At 43.8% G+C, this 17,655-nt stretch overlaps 1 protein-coding gene across 3 annotated transcripts in view; it reads left to right on the forward strand.

Moving 5' to 3' along the window:
* The window catches only part of MCOLN2 (mucolipin TRP cation channel 2), a 69,378-nt gene that overhangs the window by 2,966 nt on the left and 48,757 nt on the right, over positions 1-17,655 (forward strand). For all 3 annotated transcript variants that reach the window (XM_029064109.2, XM_029064111.2, XM_039911883.1), the window contains exon 2: positions 15,595-15,754. In XM_029064109.2, the coding sequence (XP_028919942.1) occupies positions 15,595-15,754 (160 nt within the window). The remainder of the gene's footprint in view (positions 1-15,594; positions 15,755-17,655) is intronic.

Here is a 17,655-nt window from a genome sequence, read left to right on the forward strand (position 1 = left end):
GACCTCTTGGAAGGGATGTGTCTTAAATAAGGCTTTGAACAGGGGGAAAGTAATTGTCTAATTTAAGGAGGGAGGGCATTCCAGGCCCGAGGCAGGATGTGGGCAAAGGGTTGGTGGTGAGAAGCGTGAAATGGAGGTACAGTGAGGTTACCATTAGAGGAGCAAAGTGCACAGGCTGGGTTGTAGTAGGAGAGTAGTGAGGTGAGGTAGAGGGGTTAAGGTGATTGCTTTAAATTCAGTGGTGAGGAGTTTTTGTTTGTGTGGAGTTGGATGGGCAACGAATGGAGTTTCTTGAAGAGTGGGGAAGCATGTCCTGAATGTTTTTATAGAAAAATGACTTGGGCATTCATTCATTCCTTCAATCCTATTTATTGAACGCTTAGCAAGGCGAGGTATGGATTGGAATGGGGAGAGACAGTTTTACCAACAAATCACTAGGAATTCCGCTTAAAAATGCCACTTAAAGTTGACATGACCCCCATACTTTAATCAATCATATTTACTTAGTACTTACTGTGTACAGAGCTTTGTACTAAGCATGTGGGAGAATACATTAAAGCGGATGAGATCTGTCAATCACAGTAGTTTTTATTGAGCCCTTGCTGTATGCAGAGCACTGTACTAAACACTAATAATAATAATGGTATTTGTTAAATGCTTACTATCTGCCAGGCATTGTTCTAAGCTCTGGGGAGGGTACCGGCAAATTGAGGTGGTCATAGTCCCTGTCCCATGCTGGGCTCACAGTCTCAATCCCCATTTTCCAGATGAAGTAACTGAAGCTCAGAGAAGTGAAGTGACTTGCCCCCAGTCACACAGCTGACAAGTGGCAGAGCCGGGATTCGAACCCATGACTCTGGACTCCCAAGCCAGGGCTCTTTCCACTGAGCCACGCAAGGGTTCAGTGACAAGAGAGGGGAGATCAAGGTTTAGAAAGTAGATTGGTGTTAGAGAAGCAGCATGGTGTAATGGATAGAGCACAGGCCTGGGAGTCAGAAGGTCATGGGTTTTAATTCCGGCTCTGCCACTAATTGTCTGCTGTGTGACCTTGGGCATGTCACTTAACTTCTCTGGCCCTTCATTACCTCATCTGGAAAATGGGGATCGAAACTGGGAGCCCCATGTGGGATAGGGACTGTGTCCAACTTGATTTGCTTGTATCTAACCCAGTGCTTAATACAGTGCCTGGCACATAGTAAGTGCTTAACAAATACCATAGTCATCATTATCATCATCACTGAAGTGTGCAGGCTCCGTTATAGTGGGATTTGAGCGAGGTTAGGAAGGTGGGGAAGAGCTGATTGAGTGCCTTAAAGCAGATGATGAGGTGTTTCTGTTACATGCAGAGAGGGATGGGCTACTATTGGAGGTTTTTGAGATGTGCAGACTTGTGCATAGAATTACTATTATTTTTCTTATTTTTTTTTTGAAAAGCAATCCAAGCAGCAGAATGAAGTATGGACTGGTTTGGGGAAAGATAGGAGGCAGGGAGGTCAGTGCAGAGGCTACAGTTAAGTTGTCAGGAATTGGGGTGAAATAGGAAAAGGGTTTGAACCAGCAAGAAAGCAGTTTGGAGAGTATGGAACAGATTTTTCATTGTTGTGAATTCAGAACCAGCAAGGTTTGGTGACAGACTAAATATGCAGGTTGAATGATAATGCGTGAGGGAAGATAAGCAGCTCAGTCCCAAGGAGCCCAAGACTGAGCTGCTTATCTTCCCTCCCAAACCCTGTCCTCTCCCTGACTTCCCTGTCACTGTGGACGGCACTACCATCCTTCCCGTCTCACAGGCCCGCAACCTTGGTGTCATCCTTGACTCTGCTCTCTCATTCACCCCACACATCTGATCCGTCACCAAAACCTGCCGGTCTCACACTCACAGCATCGCCAAGATCCACCCTTTCTTCTCCATCCAAACTGCTATCTTGCTGGTACAAACTCTTATAATATCCTGACTGGATTATTGCATCAGCCTCCTCTTTGATCTCCCATCCTCCGGTCTTTCCCCGCTCCAGTCTATTCTTCAGTCCGCTGCCTGGGTTATCTTTCTACAGAAACACTCTGGGCATGTCACTCCCCTCTTCAAAAACCTCCAGTGGTTGCCTATCAACCTTTGCATGAAACAAAAACTCCTCACTCTTGGCTTCAAAGCTCTTCATCCCCTGACCCCCTCCTACCTCACCTCCCTTCTCTCCTTCTATAGCCCACCCCGTACACTTTGCTCCTCTGCCGCTAACTTCCTCACGGTGCCTCGTTCTTGCCTGGCCCGCTGTTGACCCCCAGCCCACGTCCTCACATCTGCCAAACTAACTCTTTTCCCCTCTTCACAGCCCTACTGAGAGCTCACCTCCTCCAGGCCTTCCCAGACTGAGCCCTCCCTTTCCTTCTGCCCCTTCTCCCCTCCCCATTCCCCCTGCTCCCTCCCTCTGCTCTTCCCCCTTCCCCTCCCCACAGCACTTGTGTATATTTGTTTATATTATTTATTATTCTATTTAATTAATGTTGTGTATATAGCTATGATTCTATTTATCTTGATGGTATTGATGCCTGACTACTTGTTTTGTTGTCTGTCTCCCCCATATTGTGAGCCCACTGTTGATCAGGGATTGTCTCTATCTGTTGCCGAATTGTACATTCCAAGCCTGTGGTACGGTGCTCTGCACACAGTAAGCGCTCAATAAATGTGATTGAATGAATGTATAATGCCCACATTACAGACTTGTGAGACAGGGTGGTGGTGGTGTCTACAGTGATGGGGAAAGTTGTCAGGGGGACACGGAGATGAAGGAAGGGCGTTTAAGGAGAGATTAAAAGTCTGAAACAGCTGCTGTGGATAAAGGAGCATGGGAGTCAATAAGGGCGAAGAAGGATTGTTGCTGGGCAGAGTTATAGTAGATGAAGGTGAGTTTGAAGAAGATGAGTTCTGTTTTGGGTATCTTAAGTTTGAGGTGTCATTGACACATCAAGTGGAGATGTCCTAAAGACAGGTAGAAATGCAAAACTGTAGAGATGGAGAGAGGTAAATTGGGGAGTCATATGTATAGAGATGGAAGTCCAAGCCTTGGGAGAAAATGAGGTCTCCAAGGCATTAGGTGTAGATGGAGAATAGAAGAAGACCCATAACTGAGCCTTGGAAGACTCCAACAGTTAGAAGGTGGGAGGCAGAGGAGGAGCCAGTAAGAGTCTGAGGAACAATCAGAGATAGGCGAACCAGGAGAGGACAGTGCCAGGGGAGCCAGAAGAAGCTGGTGGTCTGGTGTCTAAAGCAGCTGCTTGGTCTAGGACAATTAGGATGGAGCAGAGTCCACTGGATTTGGCAAGAAAGAGGTCACTGGTGACTTTAGAGAGGGCAGTTTCTGTAGAGTGGAATGGCTGGAAACCAGATAGCAGAGGGAGGAGAGGAAGTGGAGGCGGTGGTGTAAACAACTCTTGAGGAGTTTGGAAAGGAATGATAAGAGGGAGATGGGACAGTAACTCTGAAGCCAAATAGGAGTTTTTAAAATGGGGAATATGCAGACATGTTTGAAAACAGTGGTAAGAAGCCATGAGAGATTCGGTGGTTGAAGATGGGTGGTCAGGGAGGGAAGGACAGAGGGAGCAATTGATTCTCCCCCTTCTACTTTACCTCACTGATCTACTGCCAACCCTCCCAAGTCTCGCCTCTAGTATCAACCTACTCTCTGTACTTTGACCTTGTCTATCCTGCCCCTAACCCCGTCAGGTTGATATCCTCCCTCAGATTGGAACTCCCTTCTCCTTAATGGCCAAAAATCAATCATTTACCCACGTTTAATGTCCTCCTAAAATCACATCTCCTCCAAGAGGCCTTCTCTGATGTAGCCCTTTTGCATCACCTTTTCATTCAGATCTGTATCCCTTAAGAACTTGATATTTACCCCATAGCGCATAGGTAAGTAATCTTAAATTCTGCCATTCCCGCTGTCCGTAATTTATTTCTTTGTCTGTTTCCCCTTCTTGAATGTAAGCTCCTTGTGGGCAGGGAACCTGTCTGCCAACTTGGTTGTCTTCTCCCAAGTGTTCCCCATTCCCCATTCCCCAATCCCCAAGTGTTCAGTTGAGCACATAGTAAGTGCTCAATAAAAACCATTGATGACTGATGAGAGGAGGTACATTTTAAGAGGCGGTGGGAGATCCCTTGAGATTCTGCATTGAAGGATGGGGGAGTAGAAGAGGGGGCAGGAGGAGAGTGACAGATGAAGATGAGTTTGAAATGGATGTCTGGATTTCTGCAAGTAGTGGGATTCTGGGTTGGAATTAATGTCTGTTAATTCCTCTAGACTAAGCTCATTGTGGGCAGGGAGTGTGTCGGCTGACTCTGTTGTATTATACTCTCAAGTGCTTAGTACAGTGCTCTGCACATAGTAAGCACTCAGTAAATGCCATTGATTGTTCAGTGGTATGAGACTTGATGGGTTCAAGGATGTTCAGTTCAGTGGAGAGGACAGAGTTGAGGGCATGGGTTTTTACATCAAGAGAAAGTAGGGTGGCAATGGAGACCAAATAAGGCATGATAAACTTGGAAAATTGAAAGGGGTGGAGAAGTTGGAAGTCTCTATGATGGAACAGGACTGTTCTTTGGGGGGTGGGGAGCAGTACATGGGTGAAGAGGCAGATGAGGATGTTCATTCATTCAGTCAATCGTATTTATTGAGCACTTACTATGTGCAGAGCACTGTACTAAGCGCTTGGGAAATACAGTAATAGAGACAATCTCTGCCCACAGCGAGGTCACAGTCTAGAGGCAGGGTAAACGGACATCAGTACAAGTAAACAAACATCAATATAAATAAATAAAATTACAGATATATACATAAGTGCTGTGGGGAGGGGGGAAGAGCACAGGGAGCAAGTCAGGATGATGCGGAAGGGAGTGGGAGATGAGGAAAAGTAGGGGTTAGTCTGGGAAGGCCTCCTGGAGCAGATATGCCTTCAGTAAGGCTTTGAAGGAGCAGAGAGTAATTGTCTGGTGGATTTGAGGAGGGAGGGCGTTCCAGGCCAGAGGTAAGACGTGAGCCAGGGAGACTGAGGAACAGTGAGAAGGTTAGCATCAGGGGAGCAAAGTGTTCAGGTTGGGTTGTAGAATGAGAGGAAGGGAGGTGAGGTTAGAGGGGTCAAGGTGATGGAGAGCTTTAAAGCCAATGGTGAGGAGTTTTTTGTTTGATACAGAGGTGGATAGGCAATCACTGGAGATTTTTGAGGAGGGGGGGTGGCATGCCTTGAAAGTTTCTGTAGAAAGATAATCCGGGCAGCAGAGTGAAGTATGGCCTGGAGTGGGGAGAGGTTGGGAGGTCAGAAAGGAGGCCGATGCAGTAATCTAGGCGGGATAGGATGAGTGTACTAACTGGTGGCGGTTTGGATGAAGAAGCAAGGGTGGATTTTAGTGATGTTGTGGTCAGTGTGGGATTTTGGAGTTGGTGAGGGTAGAGATTGCACAATGACTAGAGATGATGAAATCAAGGGTGTGTCCAAATTGATGAGTGTGGAAGTAGAGCAGGGTTGAAGCAGGAGGCAGGTAGAGTTGAGGAGTGCGAGGAAGCAGGCAACGAGGAGGTCATCGGGAATGTGAGTATCAGAGTGGGGATGGAGGAGAGAAGGAACCTGACAAGGGGATCGAAATGATTCAGAAAGTTGTCATTGGGATTGAGGTGGGAGTAGATGGTGGTGAACAGTAATTGGGAGGGGTGAAAGAAGTGGATGATATGGGCTTCAAAGGAGAAGTAACGGACAATCTAGCCCATGAGACAGACAATGAAATAAATTATGGGTAGGGGAAGCAACAAAGTTGAAAATATTTTTACATGAGTCTGAGGGTGAGTACTGTGTATTAGGGGTACAGGAAGGGATTTTCTTTTCTTTTTTTTTTTTGCTTAATGATGGATTAGTATGCATGGAAAATGACCCGTTAGTGGTGCAAATGTACTCTCTCCCTTGTGGTTACTTCCTCATATCCCTGCTTCAGATCTCAAAGTGATCCTGAAGGGAAATGATTTCTGCAACAGGGAGCAAGCCCAGTCCTCTCTGCACTCCCTCTCATTGTAGGCAGGGAACAGGTCTACCAACCCTTTTGTATTGAACACGCCCAAGCGCTTAATACAGTGCTCTTCACACAGTAAGCGCTCAGTCAATACCTTTAATGATAATGATGATGATTCTTTTTACTGTGATTAACTGTGATTGAAAAGCACCCGTTGGCTGGGGGAAGCGGGCCGGCATTATTCGGCAGGCCTGCCCAATGCCTTGGAAATCTCCAGAGAGAAGGTGGAAGGTTGATATCCACCAAGGCTGGAAACCAGGGGCAGATCCACCCCTTCCCTGTCTGCGCCTTTCCCAGATCTGGCTCCAGACCACAGTGCAGAATGGGGAGAAGGTTGAAATAGAAGTGAACTTGACCTCACTTTGAAGGCATCATGTAGGATTGCCCCTCTGTCTGCTGGAAATTTGTCGCCTCAGCAGCTCAGGGAGGAAGCTTCCAGAAGCCCAGGGCTACTTTCAGATTTGGCCAAGGCTTTCGCTTCCAGCATGGTGGTCCATTGTCCCCTAAACCCTTTCCCCCTACCTCTACTTCCCCTCAAATGGAGGGGCTGCAGGGAGACTGTAAAGGCCTTATGGATCCCGCGTGGACTTGGGACTAACTCTGTGCCAACCTGTGGTTATGGGCACCTTTCACCCACCTGCCACAAACTTTAGAGACTTAAGGGTGGGTGTTGTGTTATATCCACTTCATAGAAGTAATAAAAACCACTCTCTGCCTGCATGGAAGGCAGAGCAAAGAATTAAGCAGAAATTCAATCAATGGTATTTTTTGAGCACTTAATGTGTGCAGAACACAGTACTAAGCGTTTGGGAGTATAATATAACAGAGTTGGTAGACTTGTTACCTGTCCACAATGAGCTTGAAGTCTAAATTGCAACCAAAGAGATCTTGGCTCCATCTTTCTATGAGGACTTCTAGGCCCGTTTTGACCTAAAGGAAGCAGCATTGCCTAGTGGCAAGAGCCTGGGCCTGTGAGTCAGACGGTCCTGGGTTCTAATCTCGGCTCTGCCACTTGTCTGCTGTGTGCCCCTGGGCATGTCACTTTAGCTTTTCAGTGTCTCAGTTACCTCATCTGTAAATTGGGGATTAAGACTGTGAGCCCCATGTGGGACAGGGGCTGTGTCCAACCTGATTAGCTTGTTTCGACCCCAATACTTAGAACAGTGCTTGACACATAATAAGGGCTTAAAAATACCATCATTATTATTAACAGAGATGGGGAAATGTCTTTCTTTAGATACGTTTGAGAATTGAAAAAACTGCCCCACTGTTTTGGAATTGTGCAGCTCAGAGCAGGGAACTGGATCACAAGAACAGCTTGAAGACAAGTAGCAAGGCCTAGCGGAAAGAGCACAGGCCTGGGAATCAGGATGTGGGTTCTAATTCTAGCTCCACCATTTTTGTGCTGTGTAACCTTGGGCAATTCACTGAACACTTCTGTGCCTCAGTTACTGCATGTGCAAAATGGGGATTCAATACCTATACCTCCTCCTACTAAGATTGTGAGCCTCTTGTAGGAACTTATTATCTTGTATCTACTCCAGTATTAGTATGGTGCTTGGCACATAGTAAGCACTTAACAAATACCAAAGTTACCAACAACAGAAGAAGACCTCAGTGTCACTATTGATTACAAGATAACTGTTAGCATTGCAGTACTGTTTCTTTAAAAAAACAAAAAACAAATCTGCACTGCAATTACAAGAGTATGGCGCCTGGTAGCGTGACCAAGTGGTTAGAGCACAGGCATGAGAGTCAGAAAGACCTGCATTCTGATTCTGGCTCTGCCACTGCCATTCATTCATTCAATCGTATTTATTGAATAGTAACTATGTGCAGAGCACTGTACTAAGAGCTTGGGAGAGTACAATACAACAATAAACAGGCACATTTCCTGCCCACAACAAGCTTAGGATCTAAAGGTGGGGAGGCAGACATCAATACAAATAATTGCAGATAGGTACATAAGTGCTGTGGGGCTGGGTGGGGGGAAGAAAAAAGGGAGCAAGTCAGGTTAATGCAGAAGAGAGTGGGAGGAGAGGAAACGGGGGAGCTTAGTCTGGGAAGGCCTCTTGGAGGAGATGTGCCTTTAGTAAGGTTTTGAAGGGAGTGGAGGGTATCGTCTGTCGGATTTGAGGCGGGAGGGTGTTCCAGGCCAGAAGTGGGATGTGGGCTAGGGATCATGGGCGAGACAGGTGAGAACGAGGCACAGTGAGAAGGTTGGAACTAGAGGAGAAAAGTGTGCAGGCTGGGTTGTAGAAGTAGAGTAGCAAGGTGAGGTAGGAGGGAGGCAAGGTGGTGATGAGCTTTAAAGCCAATGGTAAGGAGCTTTTGTTTGATATGGAGGTAGATGGCAACCACTGGAGTTTTTTGAGGAGCAGGGTGACATGTCCTAAAGGTTTTCATAGAAAAATGATCTGGGCAGCAGATCATACTGATCATACTGATCTGGGCAGTATGGACTGGAAGTGGGGAGACACTGATGCTGGGAGGTCAGCAAGGAGACTTACCAGGAAGAATAGGATGAGTGCTTGTAATAACGAGGTAGCAGTTTGGATGAAGAGGAAAGGGCAGATTGCAGCTATGTTGTGAAGGTGGGATTGACAGGATTTAGTGATGGATTGAATATGTGGGTTGAATGAGAGAGCAGAGTCGAAGATAATGCCAGGGTTATGGGCTTGTGAGACAGAAAGATTGGTGGTGCCCTCTACAGTGATGGGAAGTCAAGGGGAGGACAGAGTTTGGGTAGAAAGGTAAGGCGTTCTGTTTTGGACATGTTAAGTTTGAGGTGACAGAGTGTCCAAGTAGAGATGTCTTGAAGGCAGAAGGAAATGCAAGTCTGTAGAGAGGGAGAGAGATTAGGGTGGGAGATGCAGATTTGTGTATCATCCGCCTAGCGATGGTAGTTGAAGCCATGGGAGTGAATGAGTTCTCTAAGGGAGTGGGTATAGATGGAAAATAGAAGGGGACCCAGAACTGAACCTTGAGGGACCCCCACAGTTATGGGGCGAGAGGCAGAGGAGGAGCCCATTAAGGAGACTGAGAATGAATGGCCAGAGAGGGAAGAGGAGAACCAGGAGAGGACAGAATCAGTGAAGCCAAGGTTGGGGAAGAGGGTGATCCTCAGTATCAAAGGCAGCTGAGAGTTCAAGGAGGATTAGGATGGAGTAGAGGCCGTTGGATTTGGCAAGAAGGAGATCACTGGTGACATTAGAGAGGGCGGTTTTTGTGGTGTGAAGGGGACCGAAGCCACTTTGGAGGGCGTCAAGGAGAGAACTGGAGGAGAGGAATTTGGGACAGAAGATTGTTGGGTAACCTCGGGCAAGTCACTTCATTTCCCTGTGCCTCAGTTACTTCATCTGTAACAGGGGGTTTAAGACTGTGAGCCCCATGTGGGATATGGACTGTGCCCAGCACTTAGTACAGTGCCTGGCACAAAGTAAGTACTTAAGAGACAGAAGGTGATTCTTCTGTTATACTATACCCTGCATTTTCAGACCCTTCTCAGAGCACATTCACCTTAACGATGTTGAGAAACTTAACAAGAAAAGTAACAGAACATTTGGAGAGATGGAAAATAGGCACTATATGCTTAGAGGGTTTGAGGTTTATCTTCAATTCTCCAGAGGAAATGAGGCAATTTTTAGTGGTCTTCAAGCACAACAAAGGTTTTAATGGGTAGAATGCTGACTAATTCTCATATATGGAGGGGTGGACTAGAGAAAGTGAGCTAAAGTGAAAGCAGAAGTGAGCTGAGTGGAACCTAAGGGAATAATAAGGCCATGAAACATTGGAGTTTGTCTTCAGTCCCCATCCCAGGAGCTTGATAGAAAACAACAGACACATGCTTGTGCCAGATAGGATAGTCCCTGAGCTACTGAACCACATGACCTGTTGAAATCAGAGCAGTAGAAGGGACTCAATGACCAATGGTCTCCAGAAGTTATAGTCCGTTCAGGAGATTCTATGTCCCCTTGGCCCATATTCACTGAATTACTTTTTCCTAATGTCATTCTCTTCACGGTCCACCCCCCCCCCCCCATCCCTTTTTCTCTCACTATCTTAATCAGAGCTAAAGTTCACCTAAACTGAAAACACCTGTTGCTCAGTATTGTCAAGACACATTCATTAACCCAGAGGTTAGCCAGAGATATTTTTAAAGCATGTTTTCCTAGATTGCTCTTCAATATTCTCTCCAAAGGACAACAATCTTTGTTGCTTATTTTTTTATTTGGAACTATAGTGAGCAAAACCTACCAACAGGATGTGACTAGTGAAGGTAACAGAAGGGTGACTTCCTGACTTGGGGGATTTAGGGTGTTCTGATACTACATCACTGATTGGTTTCATTTCTAATAAGAGTACTACCCATTTTTAATCAATTGAGCATTTACTCTGTTCAGAGAACCGTACCAAGCACTTGAGAGAGCACAATAGGGTTAGTAAACCTGATCGCTGCCCTGAAAATACTTAAGATTTCTTTTGAGTGTCAACATCCACTCTTTCTAGTCAGCTGGGCTAATGGGGCAAGAGTGGAGAGTAAGGAAGTAAAAGGGGAATATCAGCCTATTGGGCAGGGCCATCATCTCTCTGTCGGCTCATGGGGAAAAGCACTGTTCTAGACACTTAGCATTTAATAAAAATAGAAGACATAGTTCCTGTCCTGATGGGAAGACAGGCAGACACAAACTGTTTACATGGAATAGGAAGCAAAACAAAAGGAGAGAGGGATTGAGTCTAAAAATTCTATATTATTGAACTCCCCCAAGTGCTTAGTACACTGGTCTGCACACAATAAGTGCTCAATAAGTACCATTGATTGATCCAGCTGAAAAAAGGAATGGCAGGGCTAAAAATGAATAAATGAATATCTGTTAACTCTAATAAGTGCTTAGTTTAGTGTTCTGCACAGAATAAGCACTGAAAAAATACCATCAAATGATTGCTAGGAGGCAACTTTGAAGATGGATGTGGGGGAGAGTTGTGGTTTCTTGGATTTGAGAGGGAGAAAGTTCTGTGCACAGGGAAGAGATTCTGTACTTTTAGATTCTTCTTTAATTTTATTTTCATTGTATTGCCAAGTATTTGAGGAGCCTTTCCAGTTTTACTTTTGCTCTGACAAGTATCTTGTTACTCTCTCCCTTTTTAAAAATTTTACTTCTTGGTGAACTTTCTACTTTGTCCTGCAAACCATCAGTTCTGATTTCCACTGCCCCCTGGCATGGCGAGGTCGTTCTCGGTTCACTGCTTCAACTTTCTCACGGTTCTGGTGGGCATTTTTTTTGAAAGGCATATCGTTGGCACACTTTCTTTTGCCTTTTCAGTGGGATTCTAGGCCACTCCCCACATCTCTTTGAAAGCTACAATGGGGTATCTGCCTTTTAAGAAAACTATGTTACCTCTCTGCCGGTCAAACCTATGCATTGGAATCAGTTGAATTCTGCTGTCTATTGTGTTTGGTTTTCAGCTTGTAAAAGAAGTAATAATGCAAAGACCCTAGATATTTTGACTGAGTTCTCAGAGGAATTCTCCAAGACTGTTAGATTCACATTACTCAAACTCTGTTGCTGTTTGTTTAAACAGAATGCCTCCACTAACAGAAGAAAGTTCTAATAATTATTAGTGGTGGTATTTATTAAGCACTTACCATAACACAAGCATGGTGCTAAACCTTGGGATAGATCAAAGATAATCAGCTGGACACAGTCCTTGTCCTACAAAGGGATCACAATCTGAGATGGGGAGAACAGATATTGGATCCCCATTTTACAGATGAGGAAACTGAGGCAAAGAGAGGTTGTGACTTACCCAAGGTCACACTGCCAGCAGGTCATTCATTCATTCAGTAGTATGTATTGAGGGCTTACTATGTGCAGAGCACTGTAGTAAGCGCTTGGAATGTACAGTTCAGCAAGAGATAGAGACAATCGCTGCCCAATGATGGGCTCACAGTCTTAAGCAAGTGGCATAAACAGGCTTGGAACGTGGGTCTTTTAAACCTGTGCTTTTTCCACTGGACCATAATGCGCTCTCAAAATAAAAGATTTTGGGAGTCTTTCTCATCAGATCCAAGTGGCAATAATGCTGATGGAGGGAGGAACAATATTCTACCTTGAGATCGTATCTGTTCCTTGCTCTTGGCAACCAGTGGTTTTCTCATTGGGAATTTCTCCGTGTAACAGGAGCCAGAGTGGTGAACTTTCATTTTGAGCATGGGGGTGAAAAGGGGGCAGGGGTTTTAGGAAAGATGAGGACTGGGAGGTAACAGACTTCCAAGAGCGAATAGGCACAAATAACACAAACTGGGGGGCTCTTCAGCCCTGACTGGAAACTCTCAGGTCTTGTCAGAGAGCAAGGATGAACAGATCTGCCAACTTAAAGATCTGTCTGGGAATGGTTGTGAGAGAGGCTATTGCCCTATCACTGGTCCCATGGAGTGGACAATTATGTCAGAAGGGATAAAGAATTGCCATATCCTCCCTCACCTTTCTTGTTTTCTTTCTGATTCACTGATTTGCAGAATTATTTTAAACAGGGAGTTTCCCATCTCGTGACAGCAGCTCAGTTGTAGTTCGGCTTTCAGATTGACCGAGACACACCGGTCGTTAGAGGTGATTTTACAGGAACTCCTACTCATTGAACTTCACTGCCACTGGTGTCTTCTTTGAATATAAAAGACAACTGTAAGGGAATCTGGAAATTCCTAGTTAGTGTCTTTGTCACAACTGCAAACCCCAGAAAGGGTTTTGCTTTTTTAATGACTTTTTCATGTAGTCAAACTGTTCTCCTTTCAACCCTTTAGTTTTATTTATTTGTTGCCTGTTATAACTGTTCTCTCAATTGTGGTATCAATCACTACTATTTATTGCACACCTATTAAGTCCTGAATACTCTTCTAGGTGCTTGGAAAGATACAATAGAGTTAGTAGACATGTTTCCTGCCCTTAAGGAGCTCTCTAGTAAGGGAGACAGACACTGAAAAAATTTACATATAGGAGGAAGAAGTGGATATGTTTAATGAGCTAGGGCTTAAATGGTTGGATATTTTAAAATTGGTGAGTAGAAAAAGCTTCAGGTGGTTGTCAGTACAAAAGTACAGAGTCGAGGCGAAGTGCTGGAGGGTTAGTTGGGAGACTAACCCGAGAGGAAAGTAGATTAATTAGGGATGGATTCTTAATAAATTAATTTTTTGTGGCTTCCAGATGGAGTAATCAGAATGAATTGACTGTAAAAAAAACTATATATGTATTTATATATATATATATATATATATATAGTACATATGGGGAAGCAGCATGGCCTACTGGTTAGAGCACGGGCCTGGGACTCAAAAGGACCTGGGTTCTAATCCCGGCTCTGCCACTTGGTTATGCTAAATGTTACCTCATCTGCAAAATGGGGATTAAGACTGTGAGCCCCATATGGGACAGGAGGGACTGTGTCCAACTTTATAGCTCGTATCTATCCCTGCGCTTACTGTAGTGTCTGTCGCTTAATAAGCACTTAACAAATACCATAAAGCAAACAAAAAATCTGGATTGCAACTACTCCGCTAAACCCACCCCTTTTCCTATCTCCCCCTTGTCTGTTGATGACACCACCATCCTCCCTGTCCCCGACTCTCACTCTCTCTTTCAATTTTCACATCCATTCCACTGCCAAATCCTAAGCATTCTTTCCATGCAGTAGCTCTCAGATCTTTCTGGACAGCTACTGCTCTGGTACAAACTCTAGACATATTGTGACTAGACTACTGCATCAGTCTCCTTGCTGGTCTCTGTGCCTCCAGCCTTTCCCCTCTCAAATCTAGACCTTACAATGCTGCAGGGATTTTTGTCTTGGTGTGTCGCCTGGCATACATCCCCCATCTCCTCAAAACCCCCGACTGGCTTCCTGTGTTCCTTCGCATCCACCAAAAACACCTTACACTTGGCTTCAAGGCTCTCACCCTGCCGGCCCTTATCCCGCTCATGCTGTTTTTCCCGCCTGGTACTCCCTCCCTTCTTAATCTGACAGATCACAGTGCCCCCCTCTTTTCTGTGCCCTCCTAAAATCCCATCTCCTACAACAAGCTTTCTCCAGTTAATTCCCAGCACCCCAAGTCATACAAATGCCCAAGCAATCTCCAAGAGCGATGCACTTATTTATACCCATCCTATTCACTGTTGTGCATATATTATTCAGCTACTCCAATTACTCTATTTGTAAATATTTTTATGTCTGTATCCCCCATTAAAGTGTAAACCCCTTGTCAGCAGGGAACATGTTTCAGGTTTCTGTGACACTTTCCCAAGGGATTAGTACATTGTACTGTACCAAGTGGATGCTTAATAAAAACTAATACTCCAGCTACTTCTGGAAACCAACTCTTGCTTGAATTAGGCTCCAGTAATCCTATCTAGAAAGCTCCAGTAGAATTGAATTCAACGTGCAAAAATAACAAAGCAGTAATTCTTTAATTCTTTTGTGAGGACACAAGAATAGGACAAGAAAATAATTTGCCCTCTGATGGGGAGGAGGGGCGGAGCTGAAAATAGATGAGGATATCTACTTTTGTTTTCAACTTTTTCATAGTGGGAAGACTTATGAAAAAGGCAGATATTTAGAGAGAGTGTTAACAATAAGGGAGAGTGTAGCTTTCCCATTCCTCCTGGTCACTGGGTAAAGAATAAACTGTGAGGGCAAGAATGGTTTGTTGTCATACAGCCTGCAGTCAGGGAGTGAGGCAAAAATGACCTTTTGAAATCCCTTTTCATTCTAGAAGTCTCATTCTAGTGGCACCAAATCGCTGGGGAACAACATGGCCTTTGGGGAGCCAAAGGACCTAGGTTCTAATCCCTGCTCTGACACTTACCTGCTGTGTGACCTCGGGCAAGTTGCTTAGCTTCTCTGTGCCTCAATTTCCTCAACTTCAAAATGGGGATTCTATACTTGTTCTCCCTCCTACTTACTGTGAACCCTACACAGGGCAAAAACTATGCTTGATCTGATTAACTTGTATCCATCCCAGTGCTTGGGATAGTGGTTGGCGCAAGAGCTTAACAAATACCATAAAAAACCATTCATGATTAGCACAGTACTTGTGATGTCATAGAAACAAGTATGCCTATGCATTTTTTTTTTAAAGCCAAAGCATTAAAAAAACTGAACTCTGGTTAGTAGTCATAAATGCTTGTTTATAGGGCTAGAATGCAAGGATTCAAAAGTGATGCAAAGCCATTCTTTGAAAAGTCAAATTCTAATGCTGTCCTTTTGGGAAGGACATAAACTCACTGGTGTTTTGGAGCCATTTTGACAGGGTGGGTCAATACCCTAAATCATAACAGACTATTGGAGTGTTTCTGAAACTCCCCTCTAAACTATGTTCCTCAGGTGTCTGGTACATTGCTCTGTGCTCGTAGTTGATGTGCAACAACTTTTTTTTTTATCCTCAGTTTTTGGAAATATGAAGCATGAAGGAAAACAAATACTAGGAGCCGTGAGATGAACTTTACCCAGGAATTCTACAAATATTTAAAATTACTCCTTGTTTTTGGCAGGACTGAAATGACTCACCCAGATTCAGATCTGAAAGAGAAGAGTCTGAAGGAAGACTTGAAGTTCTACTTCATGAATCCATGTCAGAAATTCAGAGCTAGACACCAGATTCCATGGAAATTGGGGTTGCAGATTTTGAAGATTGTAATGGTTACCACACAGGTAATTTACTTACTGTCTAGAAGCAGAGGGCCTCACAGCGACTACTTGAAAAGGATTCAAACTACTCTGACCCCCTAGAGGTTGTCGACCTTTACCTTGTGCATATTGTCTTGTGAATGTTATTTCAATTATGGCCATAAATACAGAGGAGAACCTGAGACCTGAGGATATTTTGGAGGGTTGTCTGAATTATAACTGCTTTTCCCCTCCAGGATCTTCTGTACTTCCATGTTTTCTGACTAAATTATCGTGTATCCATCTCAGTGCTTGGTTTAGTGCTCTACACTTAGTAAGCACGCTGCAACATTTAAAACACAACTAAACAGGAAGACCACTTAAGGAATATAAAATTCTGTGTTTAATAAATAGATGAAAACTTCTTTGCAGAAATTTAACTTTACGAATAAAAAGTTCTCTGACAGTGGAAATCTTTGTGTCCAAGTGTATAAAATATTTACATTTTTAGAACAAAAAGGTTAGGAGGGCCCCAGTTGTTGATATTGTGCTAAGTTCAAGTAACTGACTTGGGAATTCTCCGAACTGTTTGCAGATTGGTAAAATTCTTTTGCCTTTTAAATGTGTGCAACAAGCTCAGTTCGAGTGATTCTGGTTTTTGTTTGTTTTGAAAACTTAAAGGACTTCATCCCTGAAATCTGCAGTTCGACTACTTTGACATCTTGCTAAATTATATTTAATGTTTGTCAATGGCCAATTGCTGGAAATAAGTAATAATCTCAGTGTGGAAGCATAGCTGGACTTTGGTGGGCAAAGAATGGAATTTGACCACTTGTCGGATTTTGTGCTGTTGAACTGGGCAATTACCAAGACTCTCAAAATCCTGTTCCAGAGGGTCTGTAGCTGCAGGGCCTGGTAAAACTGGAATATCTTGGTTGGTGTGTCCCGTGTGAATTAGTCACGTTTGTCAGTAGAGTAGCTATCTTTTGAAAAGTGAAAGGCTCTGTCTTTTTATATTTGATTTGATTAGCAAGGGAATAAAACAGTTGCAGAAAGCTTGTACTTGTGATTGTATTTCCTCCCCTTATTTTGTCTGCGGGATGATTTTTTTCAAGGTAGGTGGTTGCAATGGCCACTCAGGGATTTTAAAAATATGTGTATGTTTTTTAATTGCACCATCTTTGAAATCTTCTTGGGTCAAAAATACAAAAATGAACAAATTAAAATAGATAATATGGAAAAACATCAGTAATAAACTGATTACTGAACAGGAAGCATAATGCCAATATAGAAATTTTATTAAAAATTGCTCCCCAGAAGTGGAAGAAGTAGAAGAAAGTGAAAGTAAAGCTGAAGTCTCTCCTTTTTGCATTTTACATTCGTTTCAGGGTTTTTGGAATGCCTATATATCTGTTTTTAATGCAAACTAACATGAACTTGAAAAGTTGAGATGGATTTCACCATGGTAAACGATTGGAGCTGATGTTTAAATTGAAATTTTTTATCCTTTTGTTTTGAAACCTCTTCTTGAAGAATATACACCTGGTATAAAATTACTTAAGAATTTTATGTTCTTTTGGGAAGAGTCTTCACATTTCATGGTTTGCTCTCCACTCTCCTTTTTTATTTGTACTAGAAATAGCCTTCTTTGCAGAGTATAAATATTCTGTTGGTTTTAGATGACTACGGTAGGTAAAATCTGGAACTTCACTGTACCCTAATTGTTGACGAAGTCCAGGTCCAAAAAGCCTTATCCAATGTTACATACTCACTGTTCCTCAGTCTCATCTTTCTCTCCATAGATCCCGTGCTCACCTCCTCCCTCCTGCCTGAAACTCCCTCCCCTTTTTTTTTAAGTGGTATTTGTTATGCCAGGCGCTGTACTAAACACTGGGGTCTTGTCTTATGCTGTCGATTTGTCTATGACCTATAGCAACTCCATTGAC

This window comes from Ornithorhynchus anatinus, chromosome 4 (genome assembly GCF_004115215.2).
Source record: "Ornithorhynchus anatinus isolate Pmale09 chromosome 4, mOrnAna1.pri.v4, whole genome shotgun sequence".
In the NCBI taxonomy this organism is placed as follows: Eukaryota; Metazoa; Chordata; class Mammalia; order Monotremata; family Ornithorhynchidae; genus Ornithorhynchus; species Ornithorhynchus anatinus.